Source organism: Gadus morhua, chromosome 12 (assembly GCF_902167405.1).
Source record: "Gadus morhua chromosome 12, gadMor3.0, whole genome shotgun sequence".
Taxonomy (NCBI): domain Eukaryota; kingdom Metazoa; phylum Chordata; class Actinopteri; order Gadiformes; family Gadidae; genus Gadus; species Gadus morhua.
The window spans coordinates 22519481-22537317 of NC_044059.1; the positions used below are offsets into that span (position 1 = coordinate 22519481).

General features: G+C 41.9%; 2 protein-coding genes across 2 annotated transcripts in view; one reads left to right on the plus strand and one right to left on the minus strand.

The window, feature by feature from the left end:
• The window catches only part of si:ch211-51h4.2 (uncharacterized), a 72609-nt gene extending 62657 nt beyond the window's left edge, over positions 1-9952 (plus strand). The window contains exons 14-18 of the mRNA XM_030372947.1: positions 4035-4149; positions 4964-5066; positions 7234-7303; positions 7884-7987; positions 9703-9952. Of these exons, the coding sequence (XP_030228807.1) occupies positions 4035-4149; positions 4964-5066; positions 7234-7303; positions 7884-7987; positions 9703-9907 (597 nt within the window). The 3' untranslated portion in view covers positions 9908-9952. The remainder of the gene's footprint in view (positions 1-4034; positions 4150-4963; positions 5067-7233; positions 7304-7883; positions 7988-9702) is intronic.
• Positions 9953-11889: 1937 nt separating this feature from the next.
• Positions 11890-15374, minus strand: LOC115555905 (alpha-2-HS-glycoprotein). The gene is made up of 7 exons (XM_030372948.1): positions 15016-15374; positions 14711-14821; positions 14507-14591; positions 13951-14111; positions 13554-13670; positions 13181-13252; positions 11890-12351 (listed from the first exon to the last, which is right to left on the minus strand). The coding sequence occupies exons 1-7, from the start codon at positions 15208-15210 to the stop codon at positions 12205-12207; spliced, it is 888 nt and encodes a 295-aa protein (XP_030228808.1). The 5' UTR covers positions 15211-15374; the 3' UTR covers positions 11890-12204.
• Between the last annotated feature and the right edge of the window lie 2463 nt (positions 15375-17837).

Sequence of the window (17837 nt, forward strand, 5' to 3'; positions counted from 1 at the left end):
TGAAAGTGTTCTTATCCATTAAAAGCTTTATGAACAAGTGGAAGGACCCTTACATCTTAAATGTCAGGAACAGACTAGGCAGTCAACCTGTCAACTTTAAGGCTTTTTTGTTTTCCTTAAGGGCAGAACAGCAGATTTCGGATATGGCCCTTTGGTTAAACTACGGTCTTGATAAATGTTGATGAATCCAATAATAATGGCAACATATAAAAAATAGGGAGACCAGTAAACGGTTGTTGGAACTAAACCCTGATGGGAATGTCTCTGGGATGTTATTTCTCTTTTTGCTCGTTAGAGGTGAGCTGAAAAGAGCAGCACTCTCACTAAGGATATTGTAAGTAGTGTGTGATGCAGGTCCCTCTTGGAAAGTAAGTGCTTTAGCCTAAATAAGATTGAACCTGTATAAATAAAGGTGAAATAAGTTAAATAAATTAATGGTGGTTTATTTGGCCCACGGCTGGGCTTTAGAAAACCTCCGGCATCTGATCTGAGAAAGACATGCTTTCATTCAGTGCATCCAATTTGACTGATCAAACTGAACTCCGCAGAGAGCGTAAAAGCCCATGTGCAGGTTTTTGAACAACATGTATGTTATGGTGAAGTCACCGTATTGCTGTTCTGATATATACTATGCCAGCAGACTTGTTTATCTGTCATCTGTCTTTGAGCTTGCCCTATACGTGTTTGTTTTTTCAAACAAATATAAAGTACATTTAGGCAGCACCGTACTCAATGCTGAAGGCTGTTTGTAATGGCCGAGGCTAAACCAATGCTGGCTTAACAGGAAATTGTGTCGATGTTTGCATAGTGCAGAACGAGGTTGTGTCAGTCAAGCCCAAGATAAGAAACAGTCGGTCATGCAGTAATTTAGAACAGCAGGTAAAATGTCCTGCAATGCATAACAACTGCTTAACATATTTTTTTAAAGTACACCACCTTGACCAAGGGGTGATTACAGATGCCATAATGGTCAAGCTGCTTCGGCTCATCTAATTAGACCTGTGTGCGAGCACTTGTCTCCTAGAGTCAGGAGATTGCCCTTTTGCTCTGAAATGCACTCATTGAATCTAATCTGGCTCCACACTGAACACTTAGGGCCATTTGGCATTTCCACGCGGCTACACGTCCGACACAGACTAGGCAGCATACTTTGCTTGGCTCTTTAGTTCTGCCTGTGTGTGTGTGTGTGTGTGCCTGTGTGTGCGCCTGTGTGTGTGTGTGTGTGCCTGTGTCTGTTCCTGTGTGTGTGTGTGTGTGTGTGTGTATGCATGTGTGCGTGAGTGTGTTCGTGAGTGCGTGAGTGTTCGTATGCATGTGCGTTTATATTTGTGTGTGTACATATGTGTGTGTGTGTGTGTGTGTGCCTGTTCCTGTGTGTGTACGTGAGTGTGCGTTGGTGTGCACAAGTGCGTTTGTGTGTTTTGTATTTTTGTGTGTGTGCGTGTCTGTGTGTGCGTGTGTGTGTGTTTACACGCTCGCTGCGAGATGCAGTGAGAGTGTGAGGAACGCTGCGTGAGTGGAAGTCGGGTAGGAAGCTGTGCTGAGCGGCTGGTCAGCCTGTGTTGCTTTCAACTACAAAGGAAGAGCGAAGGTTCACCCTGCTAACCGCTCCCCTGTAGATAACGACGTGTAGCAATTAGCTGAGGCTGCCAGGCATGGACAACGCCGGCAAACCCACCCCATGCCAGAGAACGATCCAACGTGCACGCCATAGATGTGATATCCTTTTAATGGCTGACTTGTTTGTGTGTGTATGACACAATCCATGTGTGAAACAAAAGAAAAACTGACGCAAGCAAGCATGATTATACTCATTGCAGATTTATATGTTCTCATTACAAGATGGAAATGATATATCACGTGCCGAGAATTCATCTGGCAATGGCAGAGCCTTTAGAGTGTTATAGGGATTATGGTGTATTAAACGGCTGCACGTTATACCTACTGAAAATGCAAAGTAACCAGTGGAACATTTGGCTACAGTTTATTGTACAACAGCGCTAAGTTGGCCGCTAGTGCCAATAGGTTCTCTCCTGTGTCAAAGTAATCGTGTGTGTGTGTGTGTGTGTGTGTGTGTGTGTGTGTGTGTGTGTGTGTGTGTGTGTGTGTGTGTGCGTGTGCGCGCGCACGCGTGTGGTCTGGATATGTCAGGCTACACAGTTATTGTTTTGCAGACCAATGTGTCAGTTTTAAAGTGTTGACTTTCTCAACTATATTAAACCAAGATCTTCTGAGGGAGTGGGGAGCGTAGTTACTAGTAAAAACAATATTCTCAGACTGGAAATACCATAGCAAATTACCACCACTCTCTGTCCCCCACCCAGACGTTTAAAGCGTCACTTTTGAAAAGCAATTAATGATGTATTAATATATCACTCAAGTTCTACAAAACTGGTTCAAATTGTTTCAGATATTAGAATATCGGAGCATAATTATCTCTATCACTCTGTAGATCATCATAATTGGGTGGTGCTGGTGAGACAAATTTTGTATTTCCCATGATGACACCAACAGCACAGCGAACAGCAACCACATCAAGAATACGATTTATGAGAAATAGTGTACCAAAAGTACAGCAGTACTGATCTGCAGAGTGCAGGCAGAGCCCACATTTCACGCAAACCTGCCTTTGTGTGTCTGTATTCAGTGTTGGTTAGTCTGTGTGTGTGTGTGTGTGTGTGTGTGTGTGTGTGTGTGTGTGTGTGTGTGTGTGTGTGTGTGTGTGTGTGTGTGTGTGTGTGTGTGAATAAGAAATATTTAGAATTCGAGGATAGAGAAATTGAACAGAGAGAATTAGATATTTACAGTAGGCGAGATTCACGAACAACAACAGCTGAAGAATACATTAAATATTGCAACAGAGGATCAGGACCCAAGTTGCTATCTACTACTGTACTACTGTTTGGATCTGAATACTTGAGTACGGTATACCTGCAGGCCAGTCCATCAGTCAAAATAGATGTGTAGCTCTTTAGCATCCCCTAGTGGGAATTTATGCATTATTTGTGCTGTTCTAATATCCTATTGGACACTCAACATACAAACATCATCTAACATTAACACTTCAACCTGCTTACTAATGATAATGATATTATTGTTTGCAGATCCTTGCCTTTAATGGGCTGATTTAAATGTCCCCCAAAAAAAATTGAATAGAACCACCTTTTTTTCTACCATTATTATTGCTTTTTTTGTGTGTGTTTCAAAGTTGGCTTATCCCATGAACGCTCCATCCCCATGTGACACGTTGTGGACTATAAATCAATCTGGAGAGGACCAAGCTGTTGTAGGGCGCTCCCCAGATTTACGAAGCTCAATAAATCACGTTAAAAGAAGGAACCTCCTTTTATTAACTCCTAGCCAGGGAAAAGGACAGCCTGCCCACCTCGCCCTTACTCCCTTCGAATCTCATTCACCGCTCATGGCTTCCCCGGTCCGTGGCTCTATTTTTCCCTGACCGCAGCGGGAGAATCCTGTTGCCTGAAAATATCAATATGTTTTCTTGCTGGAGGTGACCTTCTACAATGTGAAACTGGTAACTTCTTCAAAGTGGCCATTTCATCCCACACAGCTAAAAAGTGATTGCGCTACAGGGTGGTGTTGTTGTTGTTGTTGTTGTTGTTGTTGCTTTTTTAAAGGTGACATATTATGCCACCAGATGTGAGTGTAATTGGCCGTGACAAGCCGTTTCGAAAATCTGCTTCTCTGACATCACAAGTGGGTGTGTACACCTAGATGTGTGCTGGGTAGATCAGTCTGCCAGCCTTCCCAGTGGACTGTAGCAAACGTTGCTCACTTATTTGTCATACATCTAGGTGGGCTAGCCACCTGTGATGTCAGAAGAGGCCGATTTTCAACACGGTTTGTAACGGCCAATCACACTCACACCTGCTGGTATAATATGTCACCTTAAGAAATTGTGGTAGTTTAAACTGAAATTATCAATCCCTCCCTCTCCATGTCTCCATCCGACTCTGTCTTTCACTGTCTCATTCTCCGTCCCTGTCTCGCTGTCTCTCTCTATCACTCTGTAGATCATCAGGGAACAACACAAGGCCTACTGCTGGGTGTCAGAACTGATCCAGATCTTCATCGCCATCAGCATCACAGTCTCTTTCCTCGTGATGGGCTCTGCCATGAAACACACTAGTAGGCTTCACCTCCCTTTGGCGCTGTCTGTCTGTCTATCTATCATCCATCCATCCATGCACAGGTCAAATACTTCAAAGAGGGAACATAATTGGAGTATGCATGAACTTAAAGAGCCAATGAACCCAAAATCGTTTTTCTTTGTTTTAAGCTTGATAATTTGTCTTATATGGTCGTCAACATAGAAATCTATGCCATTTTATCACTATTACTGAAATAAGTCCACAATGTGGAGAAAAAATGTAAGACAAAAATTTACTCAATCATAGATTTCCAATAGTATGAAATGTGTATTAGTTTGAGTGACAGTATGTGTCCATGAGTCTGTGCCACTGCTTACAATCTAGTATCTTGGTTATCAGTGATGGATCTGACATTTGCCGTTATGCTTTGTCAGCGTTTCAGAGAGGCTTTACCCGCTCATGGCCATCAGCATCAACCGCTGCCTATACGGAGCTCCACAGAAACACACAAACCTCAACGTCGGTGGCCCTTCATGAACGATACTTCAGTTTGGAACATTCAAACTGGTTGGCAGATACTGACAAAAACAAGGATTTTACGCCTGTTTTCTCTAAATAACTGTCATTGTCCTTTACCAACAGTGACAAAATGGCATAGATGACTGTTAAAAATTAAGACAAATTACCATGTTCAAACAGAAAAAAATAAAATAAACCGTTTTGGCTTCACTATCCCTTTAACAAACTCTGAACGTATGAATGAAGAAACACAGCAGTTGCTTCAGAGTTTTTCATGGTAGGCTTATTTAATGACTGTACTGAATGATGTAAATGTCTGATTTACTGTGCAGTTGATGGCCTGGTGAGCTCCTTTTGGACGGACAGACTGGAGGTCTTATCGAAGGCCTGGGAGCGGCGCTTTTCCACCAGGCTGCATGTCTTCTCAGCCAAGAGGTGAACCAGCCACCCTATATCACCTTCCTACGCTCCATACAATGAGAGTATACTCATTTTGTTTAGATCAGATTAGACTCGATTCGATCGGATTTGTTCAAATTGGTTGTGATTACATTAGATTGGATTAAGACATTTTATGATAGTTTAGATTAGACTAGAATTATAGATAACATTAATTGACATGTGTGTACATACATGCAATTAGTTCACTCTTGATTAGTTTACATTGTTCAAAGAAGGTTAATGTAGCTGAGGTTAGATTGCTTAGATTACATTTGTTTTCAGTAGATGCGATAATTTTTTTTGGTTGTTTAGAATGGGTTAATGTAGATTTGATTATTTACATTAAGTTAATAGTGTATCAGATCAGATGAGTGTACTGTAGAATTGATATGACCACTGCATTATCACTAGATAAGTGTACTATATAATCGATATGAACACAGCATAATCACTAGATGAGTGTACTGTAGATTATGGGAGAATACAGCATTATCGCTAAATGAGATTACTGTAGATTATGGGAGAATACAGCATTATCGCTAGATGAGATTACTGTAGATTCTATGAAACTACAGCATTATCACTAGATGAGTGTACTGTAGATTATATGAGACTACAGCATCATCACTAGATGAGTGTACTGTAGATTATGGGAGAATACAGCATTATCGCTAGAAGAGATTACTGTAGATTCTATGAAACTACAGCATTATCACTAGATGAGTGTACTGTAGATAATATGAGACTACAGAATTATCACTCGATGAGTGTACTCTAGATTCTATGAGACCACAGCATTATCACTAGATGAGTGTACTGTAGATTATATGAGACCACAGCATTATCACTAGATGAGTGTACTCTAGATTCTATGAGACCACAGCATTATCACTAGATGAGTGTACTGTAGATTCCGTGAGACTACAGCATTATCAATACGCGAGCGTGACAGCTATTACTGGCTACACCGATGGCATTGTAGTCTTTGTTCCAGCCCACAGAATCTCAAAAGAAACTTAAGGCCGACACTAGCACCTTGTGTCTTCTTACTTGCAACACCAGATTTCTATAAAGTATACGTCTGTATATTTCACCGCCCCCAGAGCACTTGGAACTATTACTAAAGGCTGACGTGCACATTTGTCTCGGGAGCCGGCTACAGATTCATAGGTTCTGCTGGTCGTAGATTGAGCAGTAGTGTGTTGGGCTTGGAATAGCCACAACACCGGCCAGTGGCACACAGACACACTTGTATATACCTACCTTTTGTGTTATTTTGTGGTTCCCCTAAACATCATACACATGGCATCCAGCCAGCTTCAAAGAGAAAGAAAATAACACCCAGTACAACATTATTGTCCGGACACACGGAGCCATGGAATAAGTTTGGTTGCTCACACTAAGAAGCCGCCCGAAATGGTGTTGTTGAATATAAGACCTACAAATGCTCAATTCCCATGCTCAATAATACCACAGGGGGGGAAAGAGCCAAAGTATGTTTGCTAAAAGCTAACAGGGGCTGGTGTTATGTCCTGCAGTGCCCGCCTGCCATCTATTTCCTCTGGCCCTTCTCATTCTGCTCCCAGCAGCAGCCAGCTCACCCAGTCATTTCACAGGCTATTTACCACTGGATTTCTCTCTCTCTCTCTCTCTCTCTCTCTCTCTCTCTCTCTCTCTCTCTCTCTCTCTCTCTCTCTCTCTCTCTCTCTCTCTCTCTCTCTCTCTCTCTCTCTCTCTCTCTCTCTCTCTCTCTCTCTCTCCTGCTCTACCTTGCTCCCTCTTTTCTATCTCATTTTCTGGCTGTCTTATTTGATCTATATTCTCTCCGCTGTGTTTCTGGTCATTTGCACATTCACATATAAGACAAGGAGAGGATAGACGTCCGCACAGCCCCCGATCTCCTGCTTTACCAACCCAACCCCACAGCCAAACCTCCATCCACATCCACTCTACCACCATCAACCCCCCTATCCACCACCATCAACCACCACCACCAAAGAAACAGTTCAATCTGAGGATTTCCAAATGATTCCATGGGACAAAAATTAAGTTTGTTTCATGGATGAACACACATGTCTCTCTTTGATTCTCTCTCTCCCTCTCTCTTTCTGTTTCTCTTCCTCTCGTTCTGGTTCTCTCTGTCTCTCTGTCTGTGTCACAGCCTTGCCAGTGGGTGCGTGTCATTGCTGGCGTTTGGGACCATCTTTGTCATCTCGGCCTGCGATCCAAGGGTAAGCTGCTTGATAGAGTGTAGAACTGGTTAGAGAAACACGTCTTGGACATACTAGCTATAAATTGGGCAGTACTGTCAAAACATCACAAAGAGAGGAAACTAACCCTAAATACATTAAATGATAGGCTAATTTGCAGCATCATGTGATCAATACATTATAAAAAACGTATCAAAACATTTTAGCATTTGCATTTGGTGCCATTTTGGTGAGCTCTTTTCTGGTGCTTCCTGCTGTAAGATTTAAAGCATGACATACAGTTGTCAGATACAGAATACCATCATTTGACAGGGAGCACTATACAATCCCCCAGATCCGATATCTCAACCCCATCGTATAGGTTACGTACAATAAAGAGCAGAACCAAAGCAGGCAGAGGCTGGGGTGGCTGTGCTGGCTGTGGGCCTAATTCAGCCCAGCACAATTAACTATGATTGAGATGGAAGGTCTTAAATCGACCTGCGTTTGATTGGACAGCTTTAGTCATCAGCTGATAGGGGCGTATGACGTGTACTGCAAGAACTAGCAACGTCCATGTGATCGTGTGTGAGTTTCTCCGTGCGTTGTTTGTGAATCCCAGGGTTTCGTTGTGATGCTGGACAAGGTGGTGTCTTTGTTCCTCAACACCGAGGTGGGGCTGTTTGTCTTCGCCATGCTACAGGCCTCCAAAGCACACCGGTTCCAGTGAGTGCAGATTCTTAAACTGTTCTTAAACCTCTCGTAACGACGGAGGTTTTTTCACTTTCAATGGAATGCTCCAGAACTATTGTGCAAAGGCATTGCTTTTGCGTTCCATTATTTTTTCTGCATGCATTGGATTCATCCTACTTATGTCCAAGTTCATTAGCCTGGTCCTACCAGACTCTCGTCCATCATTTCATTTGAGAGTCCGGCCTCTCTCCATTGACCAACGTTAACTCACTTGAAGGCGGGTGTCTGTCGGAGTTTAAAACTATTGGATCTGCCCAGTGCCACTCTGGATCTGCCATAGCCAATCGCTAACGTTTGATTAAAACTGAAACTAGCGCACAACCTCAATGTCTTTGTTCTCAGCCACTCCCTCTGTTCGCTGATTGGATCGGCAAAATTTGGACGAAAAAAAACCGGTGAATATTCCGCAAACCCAGACGTTCTACTGAAGGGAAATCAAAATTTAGCGGAGAACGTAGTCGGGCGGAGCCAGGCTACAATTTTATGTTTTTTGTCTTGTCATTGGGGGCCGATGTTCACCAGTTTTCAGTTAGTTGTTTTCAGTTAGGTAAATGCATCTTTGTTGATTTGCTCGATTCACCTGTGTTGTGTGTATTTAAGTTCTCAGTTTTGCTTTGTTAGCCAATGGGTCTTCCTCGTGTATATGCTGCCAGTTTGCCTGACGTTTGTACAGCCTTTTGTTGACAAGAAGGTAAAGTTTATTTTTGAGTTATTCCAAGCCTGGGTTTTGAGTGTCTCTCTGCCGGAGTTCACATTTCTCTTTTTGATCTATGTCAAGTGTAATGCTAGATGCTAGGCATGTCATGCATTAAAAAACGTATCCTTCAGCAAACAGGATGAACCACATCTTCCAATATTGGACATATAAATATCTGTGTCATATTCCAGGAAAATTGGAACTAAAACTAAACTAACTAACTCTAACTAAAAACAATGTTATTTTAATATTGTGTGGGAAACAACCAAAGCACTCTACTCAACAAAACCGCAAAGTCTGGGACCCAGCATTGATTAACTGTGTTAAGAACCGCCTTCCTATCAGAAAAAGGTATGATTGACATGTAAGCGTGACCAATTACGGAACGGACACCGGACAACGTACACATAGGAAAACCCCCTTGGTGAAACAAATGTGAAAAAGCGGCTATAGTGACGGATTGAATAAACGTATGAATGTAAACATTTGAATAAACCTGTTTCATACATGTGGCTCTGAAGCTATGGCTAGATCAATGGGAAAAACTGACAGCCAATGATAGTGCTGTATTGAGTCTCTCTAGAATCTGAAAGGCTTCCCCAGCTCTATTTACCGTATGTTCAGTATGGGTCGCATGGGGACATTGAGGAAATGTCTCCATGAACCAAGAGGCTGAGACTGCATATCGAGTAATGTAACTTGCCTCTAGGCAGCATTTGTTCATTTCAAATCGTGGTAATAATCTCCATAATGTTGTATGTACAAGGAAGCTAAAAAATAATCTGATCCGCTATGACAGGGGCCAGCAACGAGCGGCCCAACGGGCGCAGCTGGCCCTCAGGCAATAATATTTGGCTTTGCAGATAATTGTAGAAATGTGTGGGTTGGTTTTACTCATCCAGAATCCATTGTTTGACTGCATGTTTAGCATTTTTAAATAGCGCTAGCGATGTTCTAACATTATCCCTCTATTCTTTGTCCATCCCTCCAGACACCTCTCCATTCCACTGCCGGTAAGCAGGCGGGTCTTCAGCCTGAGTTGGTTGCTTCCTGTCTACTTCCTGTTTGCCGTCGGTTACGACGTCCTGTTGACCCTGATGGAGGTGGCCGAGAGCCTTCACATCTACAAGCACGGCCCACTCATGGCTGCCAACGGTAGCCCACTAACGCCAGCCAATACTAGTTCTCCGTTGTGACTGTGACAGATGGAGATGGACATGTGTGGGCGCCATGGACAAAGACAAACAAGCATAACCTGAAAGAAACCATCAGGCGCCATCCCTTAAACAGTATTGCACAAAGCATTTCACGAATAGGGGTTGTCTTGTAAGTACTCCCCTTGCAGCAGAATGCGCTGGTCCACAGAATGAAAGCCAATAACGAGTACTTTAGCGAGAATGGAAACATAACCCAGACTAAATTTGTCACAGAGAATGTAACTTTCATTAATTTGTAAACTGGTTCATGACATTTTATTCCTTTGGTGATAATGACTGTGAGAATGTAGTATCCCTGTGGATAACTACTTAAAGGTTGGGCATGGAATTCTCTTTTTTGGCCATTTTTGCGAAATTACTTGAAATCCTTATCATAACCCACTTACAGCCACTGAGTTAGAAGTACTGACATGAAAATTAAACAAGTCAATCATCTGTGGAACAGGCAGGGCTCGAAAAACTCCAGCCAATGATTTCCAGAACCAGCGAGTGGCATTGGACAGTAAGTATGTCAATCAAACGGTCGTACTGCACTCCCCCTCCCCCGCTCCCTGCGCATGACCCCTTCGTGCATGTACTCAAAGCTCGTGACCAAGCTTCTGTTTGTTGTTATCCTGCGGTAGCTACTGGAGTTAGCTAACTAGCTAATGGCTCGCTCTCGCGCATCTGTGTTCGTGCTCTTGCATGACTGCGCGTCCGTGTACTTGTAATGGGTGGAGTCACAGTTTCGCAAATCCCATACCCAACCTTTAACCTATAGAACCATTTCAAACATGAAACACAGGATCAAATGGCATTGTCTTTGGAAAATACCACTATTTTTTTCTTTTAGGTCAACAATAATAGCTATCAAAATACCCTAGGACCTTGTGGAATTAGGTCATCTAAAAGATGTGTTGAATGAAGAATTACTTTTTCACCCATCCATGCTAGGTTTCGGTTTATGTCCGATGGCACTTTCAACTTCTTCAATGTTTTTTAGGTAACCTACGCATGTGCTGAGAAGTCTGGCTGTGTTTTAAAGTAGATCTCATGAATCAAGCATTATGTTTTCTTCTTTTGTATCTTTCTTCCTTTCTTCCTGTTTTTCTTTCTTCGTTGGTTCGACCAAACTCCAATAGCTGTGGTTATTCATGTTGTGAATAAGAGGGAGGCATAGGACAGCATTGATCGATTGATTTCATATCAAATATAGACACACAAAGGTACACAACCGCACACACTTGCTCTAAATCACAAGTCACAGAACCATACTGAGTGCCAAATGAAAAGATCTATTTATCACTAAATAATATAATAGTTTGTAGTTTGCTGAACAAAACCATTTATAAACGCTGTTTTAAAAGCTTTAAAAAGAAAACACTGGACATAATTTTGTCCTAATTTAGCTTTATCTATTTTACACTTCTTTCTTTTTTGGTCTTTCTCTGACGGCTCTACACTGTTTGTCTTAGGAGCACTTTTCGCACATGTGTCAGTATTTATTATGTTCCCAGAAATTAGTATGTATTTTAATCATGTCACTAACGCAGAAGCCATGAGCAGATATCAGACTTTGTCAAATCATTGTTTTCAATGATTAAATTCATATTTTCCGCTTTGAGTCAAGTTGCTTGATATTTTACTTTGATTTACAATTGTTTATTTACTAAATGTCAACAAGGACTTTGTTTTGCATCTTTGTTCTGCTACCAAATTCAGCCAACAGCCATTCTCCAAACCTGGGGGGGTGGGGGCTGTAACTTAATAACTGGTACCGCGATTCTAGGTTATGGTATATTTATGTTTCTTTCAAATTGTTGCAATACAACAACTCTCAAGGCATCTTAAATCCGGTCCTAGTATTTATAGTATTCTGGCACAATATGTATTTAATGGTATGACACGGAAACAGAAAATGAAGATGGCGCCATTAACAATTCTCACCATTCTCTGAAAGTAAAATGAAGATTCCAGTTCAGTTCAGTTCAGTCCATTTATTACCTCAGCCTCCGATTCTCCATGGCAGTTTAATATTGCAATGAAGTCAAGTTTACATGAGATTACTGCAAATGTCCACAAGGTGTCAGGCTTCTACAATAGCACCTCATCTTCCCTAAAGTCGTCCACACCTTTACATCCACTCCATCTCATCCTCTTTTTTTATCTCAGGCATATTTCAGAAGTTTAAATCGATGTGTGTGAGTGTGCATCCATATGTGTGTGTGTGTGTGTGCGTGTGTGCGTGTGTGTGTGCGTGTGCGTGTGCGTGCGTGTGTGTGTGTGTGTGTGTGTGTCTAGCTCCTTAGTGGTTGGCGGGGCCAGCTGCAGATAGGATGGATATCCTTGAGTGCCGGCCCCTCAGTGCATTGGACTGCGGGGTTGAAACGGGGCAGTTGATGGCAGGTTGGCTCGATCATCCCAGGCTGCAGGTCCACCTTGTTCTAACGGAGCAACCAAAACCATCGATTGGTGTAATGTTAAAGGTGACATTGAAAATATGCCTCTTTGACATCACAACCTGTCCACCTAGATGTGTGACGGAGGGATGAGCAACGATTACTACAGTCCACTGGGTAGGCGGGTAGACTGATCTATCCGGGCCACATCAAGGTGGACACGCCCACTTGTGATGTCGGAAGAGGCAGATGTTCAAAACGGCTTGTAACGGCTAATCCCACACACCTGGTGGTATAATATGTCACTGTTAAGGACAATGTGAATGTCCCATTTGTTGGATTTTACAGATTTCACATTTAAAAAAACAATGGCCCGCTGTGTTTGCTAATGTTGAGCCTTCATAAGATAGTTAGCGAAAACATGTAGACATTGCTGATAATGTTGATTCAAATTGTACTGATAATCCTCTGAGATTTTGATGTTTGATGTTTGAAATGGTTACAGGGGGGACCGTGTTTTTGTATGTCATGTTGGAGGCCCATTATTTTTGGCCTATGCATTTATGCATTCTCTGCATTAGCAAGCATCCTTTGCCAACTGCGGTTTACATTTTGGAGGGTTGATTCCCACTCCGTTCAGTTAGTTATTTTCAACTCAAGGTCATGTCCGACTGCAATAAATAAAAATGTATACGATTTGCTACTGATTCCCTTGGATGATGACCAGAGCATAATGCTCAAAAGGAATACAACAGAAAATGTTAACACTCATTTCTAAATGGTTCACAAGGGAATCAACAAATATCTCTAGGCAAAGATGTAACGCTGTTTCCTGTAATGCAACCCAATGGAAAATGCGTTGACTTGAACTCACCACAGCTGGATACGTCTCACAGTAAAGGCGGCTACCTCTAGGGTTTTCACTGTTCCTGCAGAAGATATGACGCTGCAGAAAGAGTGAGGTAAGAACCAGAAGATCAGCTGGCGACAATATTATATTATATTTCACTTTCTCATTTATTTAAAAGAGGGAGGTGTTATTTTTCACACAAAGCTTTGACCACTATCTCTGGTTTCTATTCTGTGTGTGTGTGTGTGTTTGTGCATGCAAAAGCAGATTAGTTTCTCTGCCTGTGTGTGTGATGGGTGTCTGTGTATGTTAACTTGAGTGGAAGGGCTGTGTCTGGGAGTAGGTGTGTGTGTTTTGATGTGTGTGTGTGTGTGTGGTTGTGTGTGTGTGTACTCACAGCTCTGTCAGGACAGAGGGGAGTGCATGCCTCAGGGGCTATCCTGGATCCCACTGGGCAGTGAGTCTCCACCATTGCAAACTCAGCCACATAGTTCATCCCCACTCCCATGATGTACTAGAAGATGAAGGGAGACAGTCAGACCTGCGTCCAGCTAAAGCAGCCTGCTTGTTGTTATCAGTCCTTATTGTCATTTTGTGACTGCTCGCTTAAGTAGGTCTCCTCAATTGTATATATTTTTTACATAAATCTGATTATGTTAGTTTAGTTTGAATGTATACAACATTTTACAGAATTCTGCATTATACAAAATTTACAAAAAAGATGGCGCACAAAACTATCATCAAAAAAGAAAATGGACACCATGTGTATTGCATGCGTTTGTGTTTGTGTTTACCGATGCGCTCATTCTTCCCACGTCACTTAGGACAAAGTAGTGTTCTGTTGCGTTTAAGACGTTGTACTTCCTAATCACTCCCCCTATTCTTTGGAGACCTTCGACATTAGTAAGATTCTGCAGCCTGGGACAGTCCGGACACATCCTCAACTCCTCCTCATCTGCCGATACCAACAGGAGAGGGGCGGACACAGTGTAAGTAAAGTAGAACCATGTCTCTGTTGGTGGAAAGCCCTCCTTCTTGACTCCAAGCATGTCAAATAAGGTTAAGGGTGACATTTTACAAGACAGTATCCTTTTAGTGTAACTCTTCGATCCCAGATTAGCCTAAAGCTTAACCTAGTGTTGAACTTGTTTTCTTTACCTATTGCTATCTTAACCCTTAAACCTTAACCCTTAACTCACTGTGTAGTTACATTTCGGTAATAATGTTAAGGATAGTTGAGCTCTTGGAGGGCTGTAAGGTAAAATGTACAGTAATGTATGTTACCGTTGTCATTGTTCATGCATTCTGAGAATCTTGTGAGAATATGAAAGTGACTCAAAAAAAGCCTACCTTTAGTAGTTCCACATTTATGTGAAACGACCGATGCGACATCTCCCTGGACGGATAACACAACCACACAGCCTGCCATCACAACCTATATTTGGCGTTGAGGGGGGGGATGAAGAGAGAGATGAAGTTGTTGGGTAGTAAAGGATTTCTTAAAAAAGGCTTCACTTGTGTCGGATATGGGGAGGGGAGAGTCTGAAGAGTTACCGTTCCCCCGGCATGACGGACTTCACAGTCCTCAAAGTGTTTGGGGTCGGAGCTGTGGCATTTGGTCTCCTGGAGGTTCACCCTCATCACGATCGAACACCCTTGTACTTTCTTGAAAGTGAAGAGTAAAGAAATCCAAGTGATAAGTGTGATTATTATTATTAGTATTATCAAACATCAACCAGACATGTCTCTCTGACTCTGTGCACTCTCTCCAGTTGTTCTTAAACTTCTCACTCAGCCTCACTTGTATATATATCTACTGTTTGCCCAAACATGTTAAGGGGAGCAGGGGGGGGTCCCACCTGAGTCGGGCTTACGACGATGACCTCTGACAGCTTGAACTTGTAGCCATGGTCCTGTTGCTGGTTGATATGCTGGATGGCGAAGCGGACGGCTGTGGTCTCCAACCCGTCCACGCTGCAGGTCACAGGCTCCAGCGCGGGCGCAGCCCCACACAGCGCGACCGCCGCGCTCAGCAACAACACTAGTCCTCTCATGATGATGACGGCCTGGCTGAGGGAGGAGAAGGGGCAGTAGAGGGATGGGTGCAGCACGATGAGGCCAGGGGGCTTATATAGAGAGACTCTGGGGGGAGGATAACGTGGGCCGATGCTAACGCAGTAGAGGTCAAGGGGTATAGCTGGGCTGCCAAATAAACAGAGACTTCAACCGCCCTGGGTCAGTGGTCGGTGATGGCTGTCAGAGCAAACAGGAATTGTTGTTTTTTTGCAAAAATGTAGTCCTTGCATTTCCCTTAACCTTTCCTTTTAACCTTTTCAGAGGGTTAAAAGGTGTCATGCAGTTAGACCTGTAAAGCCCTCGGAGAAAATGTACTTGACTTGAGTGGTATTAGAACTTTATTTCGGGTTTTGCTTAAGATACTACAATAACAAAAGATGAATACTAAATTAACATATTGTGTGCAAAGCATTTGTTGGCATTTGTGTCTTTTGTTTTAGTTTTTACCAATCTGTATTCAGGGAGTCTCATTGATGTTAGGCACCTCAGTGAAAATTATATAGACAAATATGCCTTAGATTTACACTGCAAACTAAAATAGGGGGAACAGAATATATCTGTTACCTTGTGAAAAGAAAAGGGGGGGGGGGGGTGAACAAATTATACCGTCATTTGTTCACCCCAGTCTTGTGTCTTAAAGTCTTGTGTCTTACACAATAATCACAATATTAGCTAAAGTACACAGTAAGGATTGGGAACTCTTGACAGGATCAATACATACAGAGTGGCTTGGAGAAGCTGGATCAGCGAAAAACAGAACACCAGCCTCAAAGTTTAATCAGAAAATACAGGAAAGTTAATCATTAAATTTAAACTTGGGTTACATAAACATTGAACTTACCAAGAGGTGAATGACAAGGTTTGTATATATTGTGCAAAGCAGGAATTGCACATATTTGTTTTATTACTTCTTTCAAAAATAGAGAACACAATACGTTTTCTAATCTAAATACCAATCTTCTTATAAATTCACAAATTCTATTCTAATTCTATTCAAAGTTTAGCTTGACGGTGGCTCATCCGGGGAGAGCGTGTACCATTAAGGCTTGGTCCTGATCGCAGCGACCCGGGGATGATTCCTGCCCGCGGTCATATGCTGCATGTCCTCCCCTCTCTCTCCCATACCTTCCTGTCCATTTCACTCTATAAAAATGCAAAAACAGATCTTTAACAAAAAAGTTTGACCTGAGAGTTTAGTGTGAATAGAAGTTTTGCAATATGGCCTTCGAGGCCTTTTGAAAAAATTTACGAATACCAACTTAAAGACCAAGGGAACCCGCTGTTTCAGATGACATTTCTAACACTACATTTATAACAGGCTCTTGACAGATACAACGCATACTAAAAAAGTATCATCAAATGGCGTGGGTTGTGCGGATGCCATGCGGATAACACGCCCCCCTCTTTATGAAGACCCTCAGAACCAAAACCCATTTTTTGTGTTTTGGACACATATTGTTGAGAGCTTTTCTTGGGATTTTGAGGTAAGAATAATAAAGAAAGAAATAAAAAAAGATCCACAATAGTTAAGCTCTGCTTGCAGCACTCACCAAATAACTAACAAACTAGAAATTATATCACTGAAAGAAGATAATGACAATATAATGCACTTTTCGCTCTAGAAATGTTTAAATGTCGAATTTATATACAAATATTTCATTTCCCACTGAGAATAAAACAAATGTAGGCAATCTTGTTTGTTTCTCGCAGAAAGACACTTGACAGTCACGGCACGTGGATGCAGGCCTATGCAAAAGAAAGTGTCTCACTATTTTAGAGTTGTTATTGTAAAACTACTATGTTTTCTGCTATTCCCCTAGTTATACCACATTTTGGTTTTAGACTGAGTTGGCCAATGCCAGTTCCTTTAGGGTGACCAGAATTGGATCAATAAAACTCAGTAGACTGCAGTTATATTGACATAACTACAGAGTTCAGAAAGTGTACTATATCAATACTGACCATATCTGTTTATTTACACTCTGGCTTGGAAAGACATCATCAACTGATACAGAACAAAAGGCTCAAAGTTTAACCAGTGTACCGAAAATAATTGAAGAGACCTGTGATGGGAACAACTGTCCAAATGGATTTCCACACGGATTCAATGGTTTGCTCAATTAGTTGAGTTAATAGGACTTGGAAGTTTTGCAATATGGCCTTTGAGGCCTTTTGAAAAAAATTACGAATACCAACTTAAAGACCAAGGGAACCCGCTGTTTCAGATGAAATTTCTAACACTACATTTATAACAGGCTCTTGACAGATACAACGCATACTAAAAAAGTATCATCAAATGGCGTGGGTTGTGCGGATGCCATGCGGATAACACGCCCCCCTCTTTATGAAGACCCTCAGAACCAAAACCCATTTTTTGTGTTTTGGACACATATTGTTGAGAGCTTTTCTTGGGATTTTGAGGTAAGAATAATAAAGAAAGAAATAAAGAAAGATCCACAATAGTTAAGCTTTGCTTGCAGCACTCACCAAATAACTAACAAACTAGAAATTATATCACTGAAAGAAGATAATGACAATATAATGCACTTTTCGCTCTAGAAATGTTTAAATGTCGAATTTATATACAAATATTTCATTTCCCACT

What these genes read in the sequence shown, in the direction of transcription:
- LOC115555905 (XM_030372948.1), bottom strand. Translation starts at nt 15,210, where the DNA reads ATGAGAGGACTAGTGTTGTTGCTGAGCGCGGCGGTCGCGCTGTGTGGG. An exon ending in TCCGTCATGCCGGGGGAACG is followed by an intron (nt 14,592 to 14,710) that starts GTAACTCTTCAG and finishes CGCCAAATATAG; the next exon opens with GTTGTGATGGCAGGCTGTGT. An exon ending in CCCTCTGTCCTGACAGAGCT is followed by an intron (nt 13,253 to 13,553) that starts GTGAGTACACAC and finishes CTCTTTCTGCAG; the next exon opens with CGTCATATCTTCTGCAGGAA.